The following is a 24524-nucleotide window of genomic DNA, read 5'->3' on the forward strand; positions in this document are numbered from 1 at the left end:
AGGGCTGGAGCACCTCTCCTATGAGGACAGGCTGAGAGAGTTGGGATTGTTCAGTCTGGAGAAAAGAAGGCTCCGGGGAGATCTAATTGCAGCCTTCCAGTACCTGAAGGGGGCCTGCAGGAAAGATGGAGAGGGACTGTTCATCAGGGAGTGTAGTGACAGGACAAGGGGTAATGGATTTAAGCTGAAGGAGGGTCGATTTTGATTAGATGTTAGAAAGAAATTCTTTACTGTTAGAGTGGTGAGGCACTGGAACAGGTTGCCCAGAGAAGCTGCGGATGCCCCATCCCTGGAAGTGTTTAAGGCCAGGTTGGATGAGGCTTTGGGCAACATGGTCTAGTGGAGGGTGTCCCTGCCCATGGCAGGGGAGTTGGAACTAGATTATCTTTGAGGTCTCTTCCAACCCAAACCATTCTATGATTCTATGAACTCAAGATGGTGGGGCTGGCTACAAGACCACAGTCTTCCTATCAGCTGGCCTGAAAGAGACTCTCTTTACTCATTTGCCTTATTGCCTTCTACATAAAACCCCTTCTTGCTCCTCCTAGACATATGATTAAATGGATACATAAAATGGGCTATAAAGTCATAACTGCCTGAAATTTTATCAGCCTACTCAGAAAACAGAAAAGAGAGACCTTCTCAGGAATAACCTCTGCAGGACTTTAAAAGGTACACCTGAACAGAAGGGCATTAGCTTCTGCTCATCAACATGCTGTTGACACAGAATTATTAGGACTGAGCAAAAAACTTGTTGCTATAATGTTTGATTCTTAGGCACCTGGTGATAACACAGACATTAGGCAACTGCATTACTCTTCTCTCTGTCCTAAAAGTAAATGTCAAATACTGCAAGATACTTCATTGCTTCTCTGATATAAAACTCATTTTATTAAACAGGAGAGATAACATCTTGCCTACTAAATGATTGGCTGCATGGGAAATGAGTCTGACAGCACTTCTCAGAAAAACTGTCCTCTGGGTGACTACCTTTGCTATGACCCAGCTATACCCTTAGCTTGTCAGAAGCTATTTACATCAAATAACATCAAACTTTCATTGAAAATACAAAACAAAAGCCCTTCAAGCACATGCCGTCCCAAAATGACAAAGAAAAATGTAGACCAGAATGAAAAAGGATAAATATTTCATAAAAATAAGCATTTCATTAAAATTTCATACTTATAATTTCCCTTCCATTCTAGAAAAGGGGTTTTAATTAAGATCTACAAGGCACAAGTGTAAGGTGAATGGCAGAACTAATATCCTCAGGAGAAAAAAAAATAGAAGGAAGAAATAATTTCCTAGGGAAAAATCTATAATCAAAGTAATACCATGTTGAAGATTTAACCCCTCAGATTTCCTCACTGATGACATTCCCACTTTTAGAAGGCACAAATATCTCAGCACATTCCTCTAAGTGATATTAGAATTTTCAAAATGTTGGGATCCGCTTGCTGCGATCTTCAAAGCAGCTTGAAGGTGGTTTTATATCAGAGCAATGCAGGCCCAAGATTGAGCCCTTAGCAACATATGTCAAGAATAAATCACTCTTTACTGAATGGTAATTAGTGATGATATTTATGAAAGCAGTTGTGAGAATATGGAGTTATGTTATAACTCAGAAGAAAATTGTTGAGATTAAGTGGGAGAACTACAAACTAACAACGCTGGAAAATAAGTAAGCTACTGTAAGTAGAGCTCTTATTTGTATCCTTTTCTTAGCCCTGACTTTGCAGTGTATTTTTACTTAGTAGAAATGTATTAAAAGGAACATTTATTCTGCAAATTCTTGTTATGCTTCTCAGATATGCAGTTCTGGAAAGGCAATTGTGTGGTGCCTTTATGACCATGTTTTCCTGACCTGTGTTTCCCCAAGTTCAGAGAAACGGTAAGAGTTGAGATGAAGGCAGTGAGGAGGATGTGTGGTTGTTTCACAGATGCTACCTTGTTAATTTCCAGTGGTTCAGAGTTTAGAGCTGGCTCTTATGTAAAACACACACTTTCTTTTTGGAAGAGAAAAATCTTCTCTGAAAATGTAGAACAGAGTTTGTGCAGATTATATAAACCACAAGATAAACAAATGGCCTAAGCCTATTCCATAACTGTATTTTTTGCTAGAAAGCTTTTGAACAATCATAATCTCTTTGAAAATATCACTAAACCAAAGACTTGGAAGTCTATCCATGACTAAGTATTTTAACCAGTAGCACATGGATTACAGTTTAGAAATTCACACAATAATAATCAGCTATAAAAACTATCTTCCAAATTAATTTTAGCTGTAAAGGTGGAATATAGCTCATATTTTGTAAGCAATAAAAAGGAAAAAGATTAGATGTGTTCTATAACAGATTCATCAGAAAAGTAGAAACAGTAAATCTAACATCACTTCCTTGAAGAGAGAAAAAGGTTTGGGAGGGAAATGGACTAAAAAAAATATCTGTGAAACAGATGTGGCAGATTTCCATGAAAAGAAATTAAAAAGCACTAGGAAGTTCTGTTTCAAAGTAATTATTACAGAATGTATCAAACCTGCAGATATTTCATTGTGCAGCATCCTTAAAAAAAGGCTGGATTTCAAACTTGATTTTGCAATTTTTTTCTTATACCTTGGACACAAACATATAAAAAGTAATGGAGTCAATTATGACTTGTCGATACTTCCTTCAAATTTTACACCAGTAATAATTTCATAGCCCATCATGAGACAAGGAATTCAGAATTTGAGTATGTCCTTCAATGCTAAATCATGATTAATAGATGTTTTTCATGTTCATATCCTTCAACCATGCAGTGGATTAACATATCAGAACATGAGACTAACTTCTGTCAGGTGAAATATAATTCATGTTCCCACAGAAAGTTACTGATACAATTATCTGCTCCAAGAGCCCATCTTCATAATTATACAACTGAATCCAGCAAGATCTTTCAAGATAGTGAGCCAAAATGTATCCTAAAAAGTCAGCAAGTGTTCCCCTAACAGAGTAACTTGCATTCTTCAGATCATTCAGAGGGGACTAAAGGATGTTTTACCTTCAGTTCTGAACACATTCTAAACTGTAATCTGTTTTGGAGAGATCTGTGTGTGATGAAAAAGGAGCTTGTTGCCCTTTCAGTTTATAATGTCACCAGAAATTAAGTCTATTTAACAGATGTGGAATTCATCATTTCAGCTTTTAACTTGCATTAGAAAGTCACCTTTTTGATAACTGATCCCACTGTGTGTTGTATATACTGCAAGTATCAAAGGAATTCACATAAACTCAAGTTTTCTTCAAACAAAAAAGATGCACTTTCTCTATATTATAACTAAAGAACCACATCTCCTAACACCACATTTCTAAGCAGTTTGTCAAAGTAAAATCCTTGCAAGCAAAAGAAAGCGAAATAAAAAATAGTTGCACTTTAAAACCTGGATCTTCAGCTGATGACAGTAACTATTTTATCTGACCCATCATAGCTCTCTAGAGTTAACAGTAATCAGCCACCTCTCGTAACCCAACGTCATTTCAAGAGCCCATTTAAACATTTTAAGAGAGATGCCTAATAAATATTTAAGTCTTTTTCTCAGCATTCAAATTACTTTTACTCAGAAATTGCACACTAGATGACTTAGCAAAAGAAACTTGAATTCACAGTTTCCTGATAAGCAGGTACATCACAAAGTCCTGTCATTTCTCTGCCTCAGTTTCCCTCCCATGAATTAGGAAAAAATAGGAAGGAAACAGATGGATTATGTACGGTATTCTCAAATATTCAGGACCTTCATCCATGTATACATAATTCTTTTCATTAAAAATATATTTGATACATTTTTAATACATACAGCTAGTCTCTATGAAGAGCATCAATCTTACTCAAACCTGCTATCACTACTACTGAATTTGATAAGATTGCAGGTAGTTTCCCTCTTTTAAATTGACACAAATCCAAATGCAGTGTTGCCTCATGAATACTCTCTGTTCACTGTTTCTTGCTACTTATCCCAACACAATGGAAGAACTGTTGAAAATTCTTTAATAAGGCCTAAATGTTTCTCTGCAGGCAAAGGAAGGTCTAGACTAGACAATAAACCAAATTTTCTTGCAGAGAGGAGTTTTAAAACATCCAGTCATCACTCATTGACAACAAGGACAATTGTTTCTCTAGATTCTTTAAAAATAAGGTAGACTCATGTTACACTTCTTGTAACAGAAAATATTCCAGTAACATATAAGGTGACTGTGATTAAACTAATGTTGGTGTTCCAAATCAATTTCCCTTACACAAATTTACAATACAAGAATTCATTAAGACAAGGAGGAAGCAGGTCTGATATATGAAATAATATTTACCTAGAAGCTTTAGCCAAGATAAATTATCCTCAAATTCCAACAGCAAATTAGTTCCTTTCTCCTACTTCACTGCATTTCATTTACATATATACCAGGCCCTTTCATAATAATCATAATAATTCCCTCAGCTTACTGAAATAAACATTAATTCAAAAGAAATACATCAACATGCAGATCCTCAAACTTAACAGGGGAAAGAACAAAAATTACTGCACATCAATTCCCATACACTTACAAATTTTTGTATTTGTGAAATTGTGATTAGTCATGAAAATAAACTAAAAATAAAAATTTTAGGGTTTTGTAACAAACGAGGAGGCAATTCCAAAAAAACACTCATGACTTTTCCAGACAAATGAGAATACTACTTGATTCTGCACCATTCCCTTTTTTATTTTTTCATTTTCTAGTAAAAGGAAACACAAACACAAAAAAGGCTTGATCCTACTTTCATTTACATTAGTTTTAGAGTACTGTGACAGCTATCTTCAGTGCTGGGACTTTAACAGCATCACAGTACTATGGCACGTGTCTAACTCAGCTTCAGTCAGATTGTTCATTTACTTCAAGTTAGGGACAAATTTAAGAGCTGGAGATCTACAGTAAGGAGAAAGTGAGACTTAGTTCTAAACCTAAAGATCAGTTCATCTTAACGAAACTCCATGACAGTCATCAATATGTCAAGCTCATAATTTTTTTTCTTCTGTGTCCTGTGATCTATTTTTTTTTAACAAATTTGAAAGAAATAGTAGGAGGAGCTAGGCAGCTCTCCACCTGGAGTAAGTTGGACAGCTCCACTGAAATCAGTGGATTAGACCTGCAGCTAACATAAATCCCTCTGGGACCACTGAAGTTAATTGTGAGATCACCGGTTGCAGTAAATTCATATACTCGACTAAAATCAGTGTCGTTACTTTGATTTACAGCCACTGAAGAAGTGGTGCCATGTTATATACCAAATAAAATAGAAAAATTGGATATATTTGCAAGAAATTGTTGGGAGGGGAGTCATAGGACTTTACTTTTTAACATGGAGAGTCTGAAACTGCTGTTAAGCTGTTTGAAATACAGGGTGGGCTTGATTCTGACTCTGTCCTTTTCCAGACTCAAGGACCATTGAAATGATGGGGCTTTTTGCCCTAAGACTGTCTCCAAAGTCAAAGTTTGCATAACATAAAGATAGGCATTATATGTAGGCATTCATATCAGCTCTGTACTAAGCTAGGAGGTCAGTCTTTACAGGACACCTGTGCAATTAGGAGGGAGAAAGCACAAAATCCTGAGGGCAGTTCAGAGCAGGAGTCTGGTGCTAACTAGACTTTAACCCTCTGGAGGAAGAAATGCCCCTCTCTTGCCCTGCTCCCTTTTCCTTTATGACTGTGAGATTGTAAAAAGGTGTGAAAGCCACTCCTAAGCTTTTGGGTGTACACTTCTGTGCCCTTTCTAGTTACCCAACCCTCCTGTAAGGAGTTATTCAAGATGTTAGCGACAGGGACTCTACCATACCAGCCTAAAGCAGGCATTAGAGGGCTTATGATTTTTCATAGCCCAGTAATTTAGTATAGACAGGAAACTGAGTGTTGCAGCTGTACACAAAAGGAAACACACATATGATACCTCCTCAGGCTCTTTCATTACTTGGCCCAGTTTTTCCCAGCTCAATCAAAACCACACCATTCTTACCATTGCCTACCTGTCTTAATCACCTTTGCCTCACCCCTTTACTTTCTCCAAAGTAGCAAAGGGAGAAAAGGGTACAGTTGCTTTTAGCAGTGATACTACTCCTTCCTCTCATTCCACCTGGGCCATTCTGTACCTGCTGCCATGCCTGTTGCTCTGACTTCTTTGTGCCTAGCACAGAAATTTTGCTATAATCCTGTAAAATGTGCCTTTCCTCAAGGTTTTTCACCTTCTGATTTACAGGAGTATTTTCAGACTCCCAGAAATTGTTATAATGATTGGAATCCCTGGCAAAAATCCAATATTTCCTCAACAATTTATCTTTTATATCTTTTGCTCTTTACTTCTCTGGAAACAGAAGAAAGTATGATTGCTGTTCCAGTTACCAATTAGTTAATAATTGTCACTTTTCTTCTCAGACAAGTTAAACGTGAAAACATCTCTTCTTATAAAAATCAAGCTCTACTTGAATCATTTTTCCAGAATAACAGCGAGGTTTGTATATACACATTACTGTAATAATGTCAAAGTTCAATCATACGCAGAGTTTATTAGATTTTGTTTTATTCTTTTCCTTGAATTATTCATTGACTATCTATAATTTCCCAAAGAATAATTTCATAAAGTGCTGCAGCAATAAAACTCTCCATATATAGCACACCAATGTGGATGGTATTTATGATGTACTCAAAGAAAGATCAGCCTGTTACATTAATCATGTAAAAGTATTGAAAAATTATATTTAATCATTTCTATTTGAAAATAAAACCTGCTCAGAGCTTTAAAACCTGCATGAAACCTAGAATTAAATTTCATACAACATTTCCTGCAACAATATACATAATTATTCAATACTTCCAGGTTTGTCTGGTGTTCAGTAATCTCTCATCTCATTTTCTCCGAATTGTAAGTTGTATTTAATCTTTTTTATTTAGTAGTTTTTGCTTAGAACATTCCAGATTTAATAAGGAGAAACAGTAAGATATATAAAGCCCTATGCTTTGGTCAAGACAAGCTGAACAGCAAGATGTCTCCTTCCTGAAATCCTGTTCTGATTCTGAGGACCACCAGCACACTAACCCAGCTTCAAGCACCTTCTGTGCTTGTCCCAGGCTCTGCAACCAGAAGAGGTACCCTTGCAGCATTTGTGCTGGCATGCTAGGCTGGGAACACAGCCTGTTCTTACAGAGTACCACAAATTTCCTTCAGGACGACATGTAGGGATGACTGTCCATTCAGCACCAGGATGAAGGAAGCAAAGATACGGCCTACTAGAGTTTATCACTAAATGCGTAGTGACACTGGAATTGTGAGCATCATCAGTAAGATTAGTAAATTCTTTTGAATGCCACCTAGTTACAGAATTAATTTTTCCCTATATTTGACTTCTGAGAGCACTGAACCACACTGTATTTCAATTTGATCTGTCTGACAATTAAACTTTCCAGGCTTGGCTATACTCTGCCTGTACAAAGTCAAGAGAAAGTCAAGTCTGAAGACACAACCTGCTCTTCAATAGGCCAAAAAGCAGAAGTTCTGCCTAGTACTTCTGGCAGGTTCACATGCACTGTAAGCCAAATCATGCTAACATCTTTCAGATGTTTGAAAAGCTAAATACGGTATACCAATATGCCTAGTTTGTGGCATATGAAATCAAATGGAAAATGAGTGAGCATGATTTCTAAGGAATCAGAATATAATGTCATGGAGCTTTACCTGTGTCAGGACTGCAGGAACATTCCATAAAGTCAATTCTTGAAAAGCTGGAATCTGCAAATAAACAAACATGTACTTAATTAGAAAATAAATCTATGAAAATATAACAATGTCTTTATGAACTCTAACAAGCAAAGTGTGTCTCTCTGTGTGTATAGAATATATAAACCTATATATATAAATGCAAGCTTTTTTTTCAGAATTTTAGGGTCCCTGCAAAGGAAGCAAAGAATAAGCAATTGGTATAAAATTAACAAGCTCAGCTTTTAACTTTGAACATTAATAACTTATTTGAAATCACTCAGCCTCCTGTATATGAGCCACCCTGTAGTGTTTCAGCTGATTTTGATTCTCTTCGTGCAGAAACCTTTTAGCTAATCATTTTCATCTCTGTGTGTCAATAAATCTTGCATCTCTAGGGCAATGACTTTTACTCAGCAAATGTTAAGCAGAAATAAAACCACCCAGAACAGTCTAAGCATGAGAATTTCAATAAGAATTTAGCAATATATTGATCCACTTCTCCCTCTTTTGACTTTTCCTTACTATGTCACTTTCACCTCCTGAATTCAATAAGATAAAAAGCTAAAATAGCACGTGACTTAGAGACTTTAGCCAACCCTACTAAAATTATTTTTGAATGGCTTCTCCACCAACAGCAAACTCAAAAAAAGGTTTTATAATACTAAAGGCACTAGAAAATGGTCAATAATCTATTCTTGAAGGGAAGAGTTGGCACTCACAGACTACAAGTGAATGACCTCTTCTATAAATATAAACAGAATAAAAAAGCAGAAATTAGAAAATAAAAAATTAATATATGCAATAGTAGGAAAACAAAGCCTGTAATGAAAAGCCACGTTTCTATGGATTTCTAAATGTAACGTATTATTACATGCCCTACATTTCCTCTTCCTTGGAAGCCAGTTGACAAAGTATTTACATTTTACACTGTTCCTTAAATAAAGTAAAATAAAGTTAATGTAACTCTTGCGTAATTATTTATAAGCATCTACCACCTAAGAGCCACTTGGATGTGCACACTTCCTGCACACCAGTTGAACAAATATTATACGCATTCCCCTAATAAAACTGAATTTAATTAAACTGGAAAAAAAAAAGGTAGATTTAGATTAGATACAAGGAAGAAATTCTTCCCTGTGAGGGTGGTGAGGCACTGGCACAGGTTGCCCAGAGAAGCTGCGGATGCCCCTGGATCCCTGGAAGTGTTTAAGGCCAGGTTGGATGGGGCTTTGGGCAACCTGGGCTAGTGGAGGCTGTCCCTGCCCACGGCAGTGGGTTTGGAACTAGATGGTCTTTACAGTCCCTTCCAACCCAAACCATTCTATGACAATATTTATCCATGAGAACCAGAAGATAATCAATAGTCACACAAAAAAATGATTGAAAACCCATCCTACCATTAAAAATGGTCATTGAAAAATTTCTCACTGAACTTACTTTCAAAGTTTGAATTGTAGCACAAACAGATGGTAGAGATACTATGCCTCTTCTGTCCTAACATATAAGTATGATAAACAGTGATGAACACCAAATCTTCTTTATGTTCACAACATAGATAATTGTCTACCTCTTGGTCATTATGACAACTGATCAATGTCCATTAACATTTCATAGACATTTATTCTTACAGCACCCTGTGAGAGGCTGAGACACAGGGCAGTGAATGAATGTGCCAGTATGTTTGGGAAAATCACCATGCATACTATACTATGCTCTCATCAAAATGTATTGAGTACAGTTGAATTCATGTACAGTTGTATTAACAGTTACTGCCAGAGGAATTACAGTATTTACTGTATAGTGCCACTGAATAAGCTGTTAAAAATCTTTAAATAATGTTTACTGATAAAAATGTATTATAAATTAATGTGAATCATTGCCTTAGCAAAAAAAAAAAATCACAGAAGTCAGCACATCTAGCTTCTTTTTTCTTCTTGTTTCTATTTCCCACCATTAAATAAGTCACATTATCCAATTACATAGGAAGCATTTAAGAAAGGAATTATTTTCTTTTTAAAAAGATCATATAAAATAATTTTAATCTATGTAAGCACATGAAGTCTGATCCAGACAAACAGAAGTTAAAGACTACAAGTTCAACAATCTTTTTCAACCTCTCAAGTAGAAACCCATAATCTAAGCAAGGTGGTTTCTTTTACCATCTATTTTTGGCCTATAACTACCTCTGGTTTACAACCAATTTTCTTTTGTCAAAACTGTTATTCAAACTATGTAAGCCTCAAAATTAACAGTGAAGTGCATGCTATATTTCTTTATCAAACACATAGTACAGCCAACCAAATATTACATACATAATTGTATCTAATGTGTTGGCTAACTCACTGCTTGTGGTTTATAAGATTGCAATCTTGCAGTCTGATGTGGTTAATGTTAAAGCACTGTACCATTTTGCTGTCATTGTGAAAAGGAAGCGCAGCGACAACAGATGGTTAATAAAGCCACACACATGGGCCACTCTATAGCTGATGCAACCACTGGTTCTGGGGAAGTCAGTGGAATTGGGCTGGCTCAGTTGAACTGAAGATCTGTCCCAAGGCACATGCTATCAATTTCAGCAGAGTGACATCGACTGGCATTAACTGGAATCTGATCACAAGAATCCAATGCAGTCATTAGTTTAATTAAGTTTAAATTCTGTAAATCTAAGAAGTTGCATTCTTTTACCACAGTGTTACACTGTCCATAATCCTGTTACATTAACTTTCTCTGAACCGCCTCTATTGCATTCTCCTGATTACTTCCATAGAACAGGGATTGCTGATGATGCATATGAATAGCATATTAGAGAAAAACGTATAGAAAAATCTATTTCAGTTCTACCAAGTATCAATAAAATAGGCAGCTTTCCCGTGAATATCTGTTTGGAAAGCATAGTAGCAATTCTAGCTATATTATGACTGACAGCGAGAACAGACTGCTTGAAGAAAATGAAAATATCTTGGTATTTACTAAAGTCAATCGGGAGTAATCTATACTGTTAAGTATTGGTGTTTAATCCTCAAGAAAGATTCATTTTTAGATGATGAAAATGTCTAAGGGTTCATTCTTTACTAATTCTATAGAAACAAACGGTTGTTTGCAACCATCTGCAATTAAGAAAAGCATGACTAAGGACTGCAGTGAGACCTTCATACTGCTCAGGTAGCCATAAATACAGATATACATTCTCCTTTGATAACCACCCTCGATTACACTTCTGATTTACATAGTTCAAAAGTATCTTGGAAAACTTGTTCAGGAATTCTTGCAAAATTCAAGTGCAAACAGCTACTTTAATAATCTAAGAAAATTAAACATTGTACTGGTGTTGGCTCAGGTGTATTTCTAACCCCTCTGTGAGCTCACTCAGTTCAGCCAGTGGCAGAAAACTAAGCCAGGCAAAAAAACCAGGCAGTAGTCAAAGCCAGCAGTAAGGACAGCAGCATGAAATTCCATGAGGTGCTAAGAGCCATGATTTCTGCTGAAGGACATTTGAACAGCTGCTTGATCACACAGAATATCACATATAGGGTATTAACTTTCAGACTAAAATTCAAAATGCTCTGTTTATTTGGCTGAAAATATATTTAAACTCCAAAGAGTTGTGGAACACACCTGGCATCCTCCTGTTGCTCATTCTCCCTTTATCGTCTTAAGTCATCTGGTCCTGCCATATCTACCAAAGGCTTTTTAAAAAAAAAAAAAAAAAAAAACAGACTAAAACCAACAGAGCAAGGTTAGAGAGTTACTATATATGCTATTGAGATACCTGAACTCTTCCTCTGGGCTTTTCTCAGACTTGAACTATCAGCTCCTTGTCAAGCTTGTTCCTAGCTTTCTTTTCCATGTACCTGTCCTTTTCTCATCTCTCATCTCTCTTGTTATCTCATACAGGCACCCCTCCTTCTGACCCTCCCTTCCCACTAATAACATTCCAATATCAATTTGCTATAATGGTTTTCAGCTTTTTTCCATATATAGAAACATTTCACAATGGAGGTGTAGGCTCCACAGAACAAGTTTCAGCATAGCTACAACAGGTTGTTTTTGTTGATTCTTAGACTAGTCCATAGAAAACTAAGAGTCCATGCACCACCAAGTGAAACTACTGAGCTATAATATTGACACAGAGATACAAAATCACAAAAAGTGTTTACCACACAATTTCATTTTCTGATCAAGAACCAATTATCTTCTCTGGCTATCTTCTCTCCTTTCCCCTCCCCCTGCCAATGGAAATGGCTGAGGTCTGCAAACACAGAGTATGATTTCTTATCTTTTTTTCAGAATCTCCTGGAATCAGTTAACAGGAAAACAATTAACAGAGCTTTCTGTAAGTCATTAACAGTTATGTTACACTTCTCTAGAGGTCTTTGGAGTTTTTGTTTGCTCTGAGTGAAATGCAAATCATTAGTACTTATTTCTACTTGCTCTGCCACGGTTATTCAAACCACAAGGGCTTCAAGACATGTCCAAGTTACTGAAGAGCTACACATGACAATGTATCAGAGAAATACTAGGGGGAGCAGCTTTCAGCAGGTTTTGCAGACACACAGCTGGGCCCAGACAGAAACTGATAACCTACAAATCCAGCTAAGCTATAACAGGAACAGTGTGACCAACCATTCTCTGTCAAACTGATGCCACAACACAACTTCACAAAGAAATGATAAGTTTTAGGACAATGCCTATTTTCTTTCAGTTTTAGAGCAGACCTGCCAGAGTGGGGTCATGATCCAAGATTTACATTCCCACATGTTCTTCCTGCAAACGTTGAAAAAATGGTACTGAATGTTATGTATATTCTATGATAGTATTACTTTGTTTCCCAAAGGACAGACGACATAATTACGTACCTGGAGGTGCCCAGAATATATCAGAATGAAGTCTTACATAGTAAAGCAGCCATTGGAAAAATTATGTTGTGCTATCATAGACAATTTTTGTCAGCAATGTGTCAGTTTAAACAAAGCTGCATTAAGAACTTGCTTTTACAAGTGCATTGCTCCCTCTCCTGAGATGAAAACAAACCATGGAATTCTGAACTTCCTAAAGACTGAAAATCACAGGTTTGTATCAGCTCCATTCTGCATTAAAATGCCAATTCAGCACTGACTGAAATCTGCTACACCTGTTCCTGCATCATAATAAACATAAGCTTCAGTGACACAAATCAACGAAGTTTTGTATGCTACAGCCAACCTAAAAGTTAACTACCCAACTTTATAATAAGTTGATCTCACCCTCTCCAAGCATCACTTTCAGCATCCAAAGAATGTTAATCACGTTTGTCCTGGCACAACATAACATTTCAACAGAATGCACACAAACAGGGTCTTTACGTAAATATTCAGAAAGGTTCCCTGGGACATTTTTTCTGCAGCACTTCATGCAAACCTGTATACTAGTTCATTGATTTTGGTAGATACCTGCCTAGAAAATACCAGGAATGGTTTTTACTTGTTCAAGGTAGAAATGAGAAAATGGGCTTCGAGTTGCTTTGTGCTTAAATAGGAACATGAGCATATTTTCCAACTTCTCTGATATGAGAATTCAGTTTTGGATTTCATAACGCTGTAAGTATCAGGAAGAAAGAAACAGATTCTGGTATCCCAATAATTTTTTATAACACAGGTGATATGGTGCCAATAAAATTACAACATAAGTATGTGATAACATTTAACATGGCTGTCTCAAATAAAACCTAAACTCATCTCAGAGTTCTGAGTGCCTTAAGCATTTTTCAAGGTCACAATGTAAATTCATAAACTTTACCATTAAAAAAGTGCAAATAATTTGAAGTTTGATGCAGAGTCTTTCACAGATTGCTCCCATAATGTCCTCATATAACAAAGGGAAATTGTATAATTAATTGTGACAAGTGACTTCTTAAAAATTTAAAGTTAGCTACAGTTTCAGCAAGAGACTCTGCACTTTATTAGCTGTAGTTCAGATGCATGAGCTGTTTGTTCACTCACTGTGTGTCTCTTCTAAGATTAGGAAAAGGAACAATCTAATTAGAAATAATCCTGACAAGAACAAATACCAAAGATGAAAAGCTAGAAGAAAAAAGACTATTTTTTTTTCCAGTTGCCAGATGAGTCCCTTAACTCTGATGTGGACTGTGATCTTATCTCAAGCAAAGGATAATGCATCAGTCCATTTCACAACTATTTGTTTATTATGTCATTTAAAAGTATTGCAATATTTTCTAAACATAATGGGGCCTGCACAAAACCTACTGATTGTTAAAAAAAACAGGATACAGTTTCAATGCACAGAATATATTTAACACTAAGTAAACTGAGCTGCAGAGAAGAAACAAGCTGTGATTTATGCAATGTTGTTGCCTAATCTCTAACTCTCATAATGGAAAATAAAGTCCCTTTTATGAGGTTCTAGTCCCTCCAGAGTTATTTGGTAATAATGACTTAACAGGCAAAGTTTGAAAGTAAAACCAATTTTTAAGTGAGCCAGAATCACAGCTCTTTGGAGATTATCTCTGGAGATCAAAGTCAGCAACAAATACCCAGAGCCGAACAGAGAATGTCAGGGTTGTTTTCCTAGTTCATAGAAGCTTCTGAGTTTTATATGGTCTCCTTGCTAATTAAGATTCAATATGCCAGTTAGCTGTGATCTTTGGTGTCTTCCACACCTGAATAATATTTTCTGACATTTAAGTCAAGCTAAATCTGAGTGTCTTAGTGACAGTAATGAACTGTATACTCAGAACTATATTAAAATAAGGTTTCCTTGGTTGGGTTTCCGAAGTTTCTTTGCAAATGTGGAAGTAGTAGCAGACTGAGGTCTTTTTAAGATAATCCCATGCCTTGTTACAACATTTCAAAATTAAGATAAAAATTGAATGTATCAGAGTAAACAATAATATAAAACCTTATAAAATCTGTATTTTATTTCCTATTTTACAATGTAGTGTTTCTGCAAGTAGTAGAAAATAAATATTGTCCTTTTTAAGGCTGAAAGGTCTGGGAATTTTGAGAGACAAAAATTCAGTCCAGCAAAAACTGCTACTTCTATAAAGGCATAGTTCCTATTTCCTAATATTTCCTATTATCATAATCAAAAAACCCACAACATCCCTTTTTTTTTCTTTTGACCTTTGTAATTCAGTGTATTAGAAATACCTCAGAGAAACAGGTGTAGGAGAGATTCTCAGGTATTGAAAAAGACACCACTGCTTTTAAATTCTTACGTTAGGCTGGTACTAAAGCAACAGAAAAATGATAGGTGGGAGAAATGTGCCAAGTTAAAAGAAGCTACAAGAACTATCACATCACTACATTAATTTTTCCAGCAAAATATAAGCCATTGAATTGCAAACTCAGGAATAACAGCTTACTCAGCAAATGCGTAGGGCTACCTGCCAGCTATTGAGTCACAGCAGAGTGTCGGTGCCACATGTTTCTCACAGCAGCTGAATTTTCATCGAACTCTGCAGTATAGCAGGTAGGAAACTAGCACAGTGAAAGGAAAAAGACAAGTTGTCTGTGTAGACAGTGATATGCAAATCAGACTGTTCGTTAACAGGTCTAAACCAGCTAAGTAGAATGAGAACTAATCAAAAAACTGGCAACATTGCATTTCTGCAGATGCCTAATTTTTCGTGTAATCAAGGATCAAATTCTGTGTATTGTATTCTTAAGCAAGATCACTCAAGTCAACGAAATTAAGCATATGCTATAGTGAAGTATCTTGTTAAGATATAGAACTCTGCTTTCTCAAACTGAAGCAAATACAGAAGATGTGCTTGCCAGCTTGCATGATTCACAAAGATTAGATTACTGTATTGATGGTCTTCTAAAAACAGAGAAGAAAAATGTAAAATTCCAACTAATTAATTTGACATGTTTTAAAAAAAATGCATATGGGAAAATTAAAAAGTTTTTTAAATTGTGAGAGGGACAGACTTACTAAAAAATAAAAAGGATTGCACTTAGATTTTTAATTTAACAATAAGAATTCCTGCCCTGCAACTGAAATGATTTGTGATTTCCTATGGAGAGAAAAGGTCCTTCACCCAATTACATGTTTTCACCCTTGCACCAACTCTGCCACTCATTTGACGCTCAGTGAGTTCATTCAACTCTCCAAACTAGCAGAAAAATACTGAGGGTTGTTTTTTGCTTGGGTTTTGGGTTGGGTTAGTTGGGTTTTTTGGGGGGGGTGTGGGGTGTGTTAGTTTTCTGCTCATTTGGTCAGATATATCAGCTCATGGTAGCGTCAGTTGAGTACCTGAGCCAATAGAAGGAAGATGAGGGAAGGAGCTTGCTGCTGCAAATGAGGGGAAAAAAAAGGACTAAGAAGTGACATTGCCCTCTTGGAGGTCGTGAGCTACTGCACTGACTCAGACATAATGCAAGATTCAATACAAAAGATGAACTCCCATAAACCTATGCAGGAAAACACCTGAGGATTTTTTGTTTCTTACAATTGGTTATCAGCCTCAACTCCATCTCTGCTTCCTATGGTCCCTAAGAACAGCACATGTTACATTTGATCACATTCCACTTTTACACTACTAGCATCTGTGTGCTCCACATCTGCCCTGGACAATAAAGGTTTTCTGGAATAAAGGTTTTCTGGAATAAAGGTTTTCTGGTTTTTTGAATAAAAGTAACAATAAGCCTCACAATTATGATCATGAAGAAGGTCCCTATCCTGAGGAAACTTCCCAAACCAAATTCTTACCAGCTTTCTGTGGCTTCAGTCCTGTTCATGAATATAAATTCATGTTACTTCACAGAGATTCAGATCTCCTATCAGTTATTCATTGCAGAGACTGAAACTTTGATTAGCAAGATCTAAAATCCCTTGGTCACATTCCATATTTTTGTTTCCTTCTCGAAAAGCAGGGATCATATCTGGCATTAGTTAATGCCAGTGAAGTTCATCTTCATGAAGCAATATAAATTTTAGCTAAACAAGCAATGTGATCATGACACCATCAACTCCCTCACTTAGGGAACATAAAGGAGGAAAATAGATACAAAAAGCTGAATTGAGAACAGAGTACTCTGAGGCCCAAAGTTCAGATCTAGGCACTACCTCCAGTCTATTACAAGATTGGTTTTAATAAATTTCAGAGACACTTTAGCCACCCAGCAATTTTTTTTCCTTTGGAACTCTGTGCTCAATGCATCTCAAGAGCTGCTCTAGAAGTAAAACTTTACAGAATGAGTAAAATCAGAAATCAAACAGCTCACTGCTCTGATTCTGACCTAAAACTGAATTTTAAAGGAGGCTGGCTAATTAGCAAGGTCTACAGAGTGTCACAGCCAAATGAAAAGAGATCTGTATCAGAAATTATTTTTAAAAATAGTTAACTTGCCACCTAGATCCATAGTTCCATTACTTTTTGTATCTACACTAACCAGAGACTAGCCTGAAAAAAAAGCTGGGTTTATGCTAAAATTGTGGCAATGCCTATATTAGGAATCAAACTTTTTTCTTTAATGGGGTTTTATAAAATATGGGCACAATGGTGAGAAAACATAGCAAGTCAGTCATATAAGGAAAAAAGATTAGAGCTTTCTTCTATTACCATACAGTCCTAGTCCTCCACAAATGCACAAATGCAAAAAGTTGAAATATGTTCAAAATCCTCTCTCACATCCAGTTTGTTCAGGGCAAAATTTTGTTGTTTTTCCTTTCCTTCCTTTGTTATTTTGGGATCCATCATTCCTACATAATTTCTCAAGCACATATGGATTTTGCAGTTCAGCCTCTACAAATAACAAATAACTGAGATACTTTACTTTCAAAGACATGTCATGAGCTGAAGTTAGAAGCCTGTGGCAAATTTAGTTGGTTTTGTTAATGAAAATTTATAGCTTTCACTGTGAAACATTTTCTTTATGACCAGACATAAAAGTAACCTTAACTGGAAGCACTCCAACAACAGCACTTTATAATTTTTTTTTTTAACAGTAGCATTAAATATATATCTACTTACCCAAATCACATTAGCTCTGATCGTGTCAGGCATGATATATGCATTTAGTAAAACAATAAGAAATCTCCATTCCAAACAGCCTGCAGTCTAAGTAGACAAAATGAAGGAAGATGGTAACTATTTTATAGAAAGAAAACTAAGGCAAAGTTATGAATCATAAACAATATAAGCATTAGGACATAAATAAACTACCACAAATCTGGGAACAGAACAAAGATCTTCTAAGTCCCTCTCCAGTGTCTTAGCCATAAGCTTCTCTTTATGAGTAAAATGCAGTTTGACTTAGTATTGAACTGTGAAGTTTTTTAATCAAGTAGTATTTGTCTTACATATAAACATAACATTTTCTTCAAAAAGCAAAACCAACTATTTTTCTGACACCATGCAACTCTTTAATGACTTTTCAATTTACAACTAAAATGCAAGCAGCTGTGACTGCTTTTATATCCCATTTACTCATCTTTTTCAGCAGCATATCCAGATTTTCTCCTTTACCTGAAACTACTTGCGGATTTTTCAGAAACAAAGAAAACATTAATAGTAAAACTGATATGCTCATCCTGGGAGTGGATGCCTGACTGACAAGAACCATCGTATTTGGAACATTTGGAGATGCACCTGAAATGCCATCCTTTTTGAAGAGTTCCAAGACAGCAGTGGTAACACACCAATACAATGCTGTGAAACAAAAGAGATCTTTTCCTTCATTATTTACAGACTGCACATGGCAACCCTGAAATGGTTAAAGACCAAAGTAGGACCTCAGTATCAGGTGAAATTTAGCGCCTTGGGTGGCCTTATGCCCTAAACCATTGACTCCAGGGAGATCAATACCAATATATCCTGGGAGTACTGGAGTTTGGAGCTTATGAAATCTGACAAGATCACAGCCTGAAATGGTAATTGGCAGAGAATTACAGGATTTTTTATTGCTCTATTATACTTAAAAAATAAACATGTTTGGTTTACGTTTATTGGAAAAACAACAAACCTGTTTAACTTCAGCCTTTATTACTATTTTAGGGCCTCGCATTTTTCTTCCTCACTTCAGTCAATAGGGCCATTTTCAGATGAGGGTTTGGGGGTTTTGTTTTGTTTTTTAAAAGAGGAAGATTATTCAAATGCAGCACTAGAAAATTTTGCTACAGTTACTAATACCATATTTCTAAGCAGCAGTCAGTGCAATGTGTAATATCTTCTGGAATTAATAGAACAAAGAGGAAAAGGAGAGATGGCAAGACACTCTTAACAGCTGGATGCCAATTACTACTCTCTGTTAACAAAACACAGCCATCTACCAGAGGTGTCTTTGTCTCCCCACTTGTACAAAGTGGCAATTCAATTAGAGGTCTCTTCCTTTCACTCAGCTCGAAATTTTAAAGAAGTTTCACCTGAAAAGATTAATGTTCTCCACTTCATTTCATTGAAGTCATTATTATGCTTCTTCATTGCCACCCTAGTTGTTATAAATGATGGCTCTTTCACCATTTGATAAATTCTGTAACTTTCATCTTTGTGTGCTTTTAAAGTTCACCCCTAAGAAGGAGGTCTTCTGTACAGAAAGGAACTTTCTTGATCATGTGAGATAGTTACATGAGGTGAGGTGTCAACAGAAATTTGCCATGGTATAAATGTCTAGTAAATGCCACCTGTAGCACATTAACTGTATTTGGAATTATCAGACCCTTCTATTTTTTTTTTCTAGCTGAAAAATTTGTAATGCATCCATGGTTGCTCTGTTTCCCAGGATTAATGGAAGGACATTACATATGCCAATATCACCAGCATTCAAGGTTAAAAGTGTACATCAGGAACAGGATGAATTGAGGATCTAAATAGAACAAATTTGAAAGAATAATCATTTGCAGGCTTCTGGGAAGGTTTTGCTTTTGGGCAGGTTTTGCTTTCAGGCATACAAGCCTTCAGTCTACACTCAGATCATGTTTTCTCTTTATTCTCTTTATCTAAAGATGGCTACTTCGGATGCAACTCCTAATCACAAAATCCCTAATCCATTGGTTACTAGAAGCTTTTGGGATTTACCAAGGCAATGATTCCTCTTTCTAATTCTGGTCTTTTTTCTTCCTATGCATTTACTGCTGGTATGATGGCAGGAGCCCCTGTGACTGACAAAAGATGGAAAGAAGGATGTTTAAGATAAAGCACTCCAGTAGTAAATCTGTCATCTGTTTTGCTAATCTGCCATGTAAAGTCTCTGCAAAGAACTCAGGGCATGCAGAAAACTGAGGGCTGAACAGGACACCCCGACAGTGAGCAATTCTTCCAACACACAATTTGGAAAATATGAGCTGTTTCAGTGCATTAAATCAGCAGAAAAACTATTCGCTTTTGCTCTATTCATTTTCTGCCAACTCAGTGCACTGAAATGGCTCAGCAACCCAAGGGAGTCAGGCAAAGGGTTTGGCCAGAGGCAAGAGATAGCAACAAGGCAGGCAGCAGTTAGATTGCCTTAGGCTGCTAGAGAGGTACAGCCTTCATTTCCTGTCATTTTTTTACCTTTGATTGTCTTATCAAGAGGTCAGATGGGGAGCAGTGCTGTTGTACGGAAATGGGAACGCACAGCTGGAGGAAAAGGAGAACAGCAGCACTCCAGTGGCCCATCTTAAATTAGTTTAAACCACTTGAGTCACTAGTGTCCTACGTTTTTCAGTTGTTTCCAAAGGTGAAATGCTTCCATATGATTAATTCCCTCAAATGGAGTAGTGAAGATATTTCTAAAGGATTGTTGGTGCAAGATTGCTAAGCAATCTCACTGCTAACATCTAACCTGCTACTCAAGTTTCCATCTTACTTTTAAAGCATGGAAAGGCCTTAAGAGAAATTAGCCTAACTTGTAATGTGAAGGGAACTGATAACAGAGAAACAGTGAAGCTAACTGAGCTCCACACTTGCATTATCCAAAAGCTTAGGTTTCCCTTTGATTCTGTCAATAACTACACTGCTTTTGCATATCCATAAAACACCTAGTTCATTTTTTCACTTTTCCCCCCATGAAAATTGCTACTGAATCAAAGGGTCTGGGAGTTACTCTTAAGTTTGGCAAACCAATTATTGGTTACAGCTCTTCCAGGATAAAAGCTCTGAGGAAAGAAAGGAAAGAGAGAAGATATTGTTTCTATTTAAAAGAAAACAAAAAAATCTAGCTAAAGATTTACTGACTTCACTTTCAGTTTAAGCTCTCCAGATATCTTACTAATTAGTATGCAGTGTCATTCACAAAACAGAAAACTGAGAAAATCAAAGGCAACAAAAATTTGCCTTTTTTGGCAGGTCAGGAATTGCACTTCTCACACTACCTGTTGCAATCTTTTTCAACCGTTTGTTTACTGCATCTTACAGATGTGACTCAGTTCTAAGACCTCAATTATTTGTGGAGAAGACTTAGCCAGTTTATGCTACATTTTGCCTTCAGCTGCGCAACCACAGTGTCACCACAATTGTATGCAAGCACTTAAATGTTCTTTAGTATCTTAAATAAAAAAAAGATTATTTTAATATTCTTATTGAAGAAGAAACTTACCACTTAAATATGTTGTAGGAAACTTAATATCCTTTGCCTAATGTACCTTTTTTCCTTTTCTACTGGAGCAGCAAAACACTTTGTTATCTGATATGTGCGATACTTGGCAAAAATTCAAACTCCTCTAGAACTCTACCATTCTTACAGTATCATTATTTAGTAACTTTAAAAGCATTTTGCATACATTTCTATTACATCCAGTGAACTTACAAATTTACAAAGCTTTTCGGAAAACGACTATGTAGTCTAGAACAACCAGCTGCGGCTGGACAGGAAGGGGAGGAACCTGGAAGTGTAGCCGTATGCCAAAAGGGTACTTGGCAGAAAAAAATACTGGGAACCACTCACCAAACATAGAGTGATTCTCTCACGATTTTTTGTAGTCATGATATAGCAAGTCATGTTGTGTTATTGGAGGGGGGGGAAATTCTCTCTTAAGTAGAAGTCTATTTTTTTTGAACTTTCATCCATAATAGATTAAATTTTTAATGAACTTCCAATATTTTCTTTTAAAATATATGACTAAAATAACTAGCCCTGTTTTTGTGTAGCATAAAGGTGTTTTTCTAGACTTGTCTAGCGACTACATAATGTATTTCATTGGCTTATCACAGAAAACCTAACAATGTTTTCTTCTGCGATTTGCAACATTTCTATTACGCTAATAGAATGATATGAGCCCATTTCTTCAGCTAATTAAGTCACGTATAAGTATCCTCATGTGTGTTAGTTGGAAACTGCACTAAGTAGCAAAAATGTCAGCACATTTTGAAGATATTGTATTCATTTCTTACTAGGATTCAGCCTGTAATCACATTTATAATTCCTTTGACCCTATGCCCCTCACTCCAGTCAATTTACAACACTTTTATAAAACCTTCAAAATTATACTTATGAAAATTGTCTGTATGCAACAGTAGCAAAAAGCCAAGCTAGTAAGACCAAAGAAAAAAAAATCAAAACAGATAAGCCATGAAAAATATACCCCAAAACCACACAGGTCACAAAGTCTATAAATTACAATTTATATATATAAAAATTACTTCTATTCAAACAGATGTGCTCTGATTTGGTCTGTAGACTAGACTAAATTATACCATTTATCCCAACTTCCCAACTCTTGTAAAGTGCTTAGAACATAGTGTAACAACTTCTAACACATCAAAATCTTTTGTAAAATTCTAACCATTTCATAATCCCACGTGAAACTCTAGAACTGGAAGATGATCCTGAATTCATTAACAGCTAGGATTACATTAGAGAATACTCCTGGACACATATTCAACAGTCATAAATTGAACCTCCTATAAAAGCTAGCCAAGCAACTACTTCCTTTTCCCCCAAATGGTCTCTGTTAGCACAGATTATATCACAGAGCACTACAATTCAGGAGTTGTTCAGGTAAGCATTTTAGCATGTTTCTTTTTGTATCTTAAAAACTTTGTTCTGAGAAAGTAAAGCTTTTAAAGAGCCATTGTTGTCCTGTTGCTCAGTTCTGTTCCCAATAGAAGACCACTTAAAGATCTTCTCTAAACTCCATGTGGTCTTTTAAGGCTAGCACAAAAATCTGGTATTTACAGCACCTGCTGGGAAGGTGACACCTTATGAGCTATTTGTTTTTTCCCAGGTAGCTTCACAACATGATATTTGCTCCCAGTATGTCCTTGCTGTATGTTAGATGCTGCTCTGTGAATAAAGTAGTGCCGTAGTGTCATCTAGTGGGAAGTTCTGCTTGCTACCTCTCTTTTTACAGTACCAACAAATAACGTGTTAAATAACAAAAAGGAAAAACGGTGTGTTGCTTTTACCTACTTCCTGATTGTTGTGGTTTAACCCAGTGGGTGGCTAAAACAACCACAGATGTTTGCTTACTCCCCCCTGCCCAGCTGGGATGGGGGAGAGAATAGGGGAAAAAAAAGGTAAAATTTGTGGGTTGAGATAAAGATAGTTAAATAGGACAGAAAAGGAAAATAATAATAGAATATACAAAACAAGTGATGCACAGCACAATTGCTCACCACCCACTGACCACCGATGCCCAGCTAATTCCCAAGCTGCGGTCTAAACCCTTGGCCAGCTTCGCCCAAGTTATATACTGAGCATGACATCATATGGCATGGAATATCCCTTTGGCCAGTTTGGGTCAGCTGTCCTGGCCACATCCCTACCTAGCTTCTTGCTGGCAGGGCAGTATGAGAAGCTGAAAAGTCCTTGACTTGGTGTAAACATTGCCTAGTAACAACTAAAACATCAGTGTGTTATCAACATTATTTTCATCCTAAATCCAAAACACAGCACTATACCCGCTACTAGGAAGAAAATTAACTTTATCCCAGCTGAAAACAGGACACTAATATTCCACATTCCAGTCTACTACAATCCTATTAAAAGCTTTTTTTTTTTTTTTGCTAAAAAGCAGGCAATAGTTCAGAGTAAAACAATACATACATTACATTTTTCCTCAGACTGTTGCTTAATATATATATGGTGATTGGTTGGTCTTAACTGGCTGATTTAAATATATACTGAGTTCTGTTGCTGGTTTTTTGATTCCACATCAATATCTTAATGCAAGTTTCTCTTCAATATTCTACTCTATCTTTTCCTTTATTTACTACAATGACATACATTTCCACCTAACGCTATTTCCATTTCCTCTCAGGGATTCTAATGACCTTTGAAATGAGTTTCAAACAGCTGATTCTTTCAGTAGTAACAAGCATTTTTTTCCAAGGATGGCATTAGCTGGTACATTAGGATCATGTGGGTTAGAAAAAAACTTATTGATTGCTTTGACTCAATACAGGTGTGATGACACAACTGGAAATAATCTTGTTTTTTAAAAACCACTCTTTGATTAGAAGTGATTGGAAAAGATGTTAGCCAATTAGCTGCACTAGAGGTAGAACAACAGCTAAAACTTGTTTCTAATAACTTAATCACGGTTATAATGGGTCAATTCATTCACTGCTATGGAATTTTTTGAGGGGTTGGTTTTGGTTTGGGGTTTTTTTTTTTTATTACTTCCTAAAGGAAACATGTTATCATTTTCTAATACTGTTTTTCCTCAACTAGCATTCACTTACCCCAGTGCACATAAGGAAGAATGATTTAGTGGTTTGAGGAATGAGGAGGCAGGGAATAGTACAATGCAAGCAGGGAACATTTTACTGGTATTTGATGCCACTGTAATCACTGGAAGATGACTTTTGATAGTGGTACTGTATATGTGTATAAGCTTATCACCATC

The 24524-nt window shown here is 36.4% G+C and overlaps 1 protein-coding gene across 6 annotated transcripts in view; it reads right to left on the reverse strand.

Moving 5' to 3' along the window:
• ADAMTS2 (ADAM metallopeptidase with thrombospondin type 1 motif 2) overlaps nucleotides 1-24524 on the reverse strand; it is a 264978-nt gene that overhangs the window by 234449 nt on the left and 6005 nt on the right. For 2 of the 6 annotated variants that reach the window (XM_054841266.1, XM_054841265.1), the window contains exons 2-3: nucleotides 17734-17820; nucleotides 7737-7790 (exon numbers count right to left, since the gene is read on the reverse strand). In XM_054841266.1, coding sequence (XP_054697241.1) covers nucleotides 7737-7790; nucleotides 17734-17766 — 87 coding nt within the window. In that variant the 5' untranslated portion in view covers nucleotides 17767-17820. Of the gene's footprint in view, nucleotides 1-7736; nucleotides 7791-11917; nucleotides 11931-17733; nucleotides 17821-24524 lie in introns of those variants that run through there. The other 4 variants (XM_054841268.1, XM_054841269.1, XM_054841267.1 and 1 more) reach the window with 3 other exon arrangements.

This window comes from Grus americana, chromosome 14, assembly GCF_028858705.1.
Source record: "Grus americana isolate bGruAme1 chromosome 14, bGruAme1.mat, whole genome shotgun sequence".
NCBI classification, from domain to species: domain Eukaryota; kingdom Metazoa; phylum Chordata; class Aves; order Gruiformes; family Gruidae; genus Grus; species Grus americana.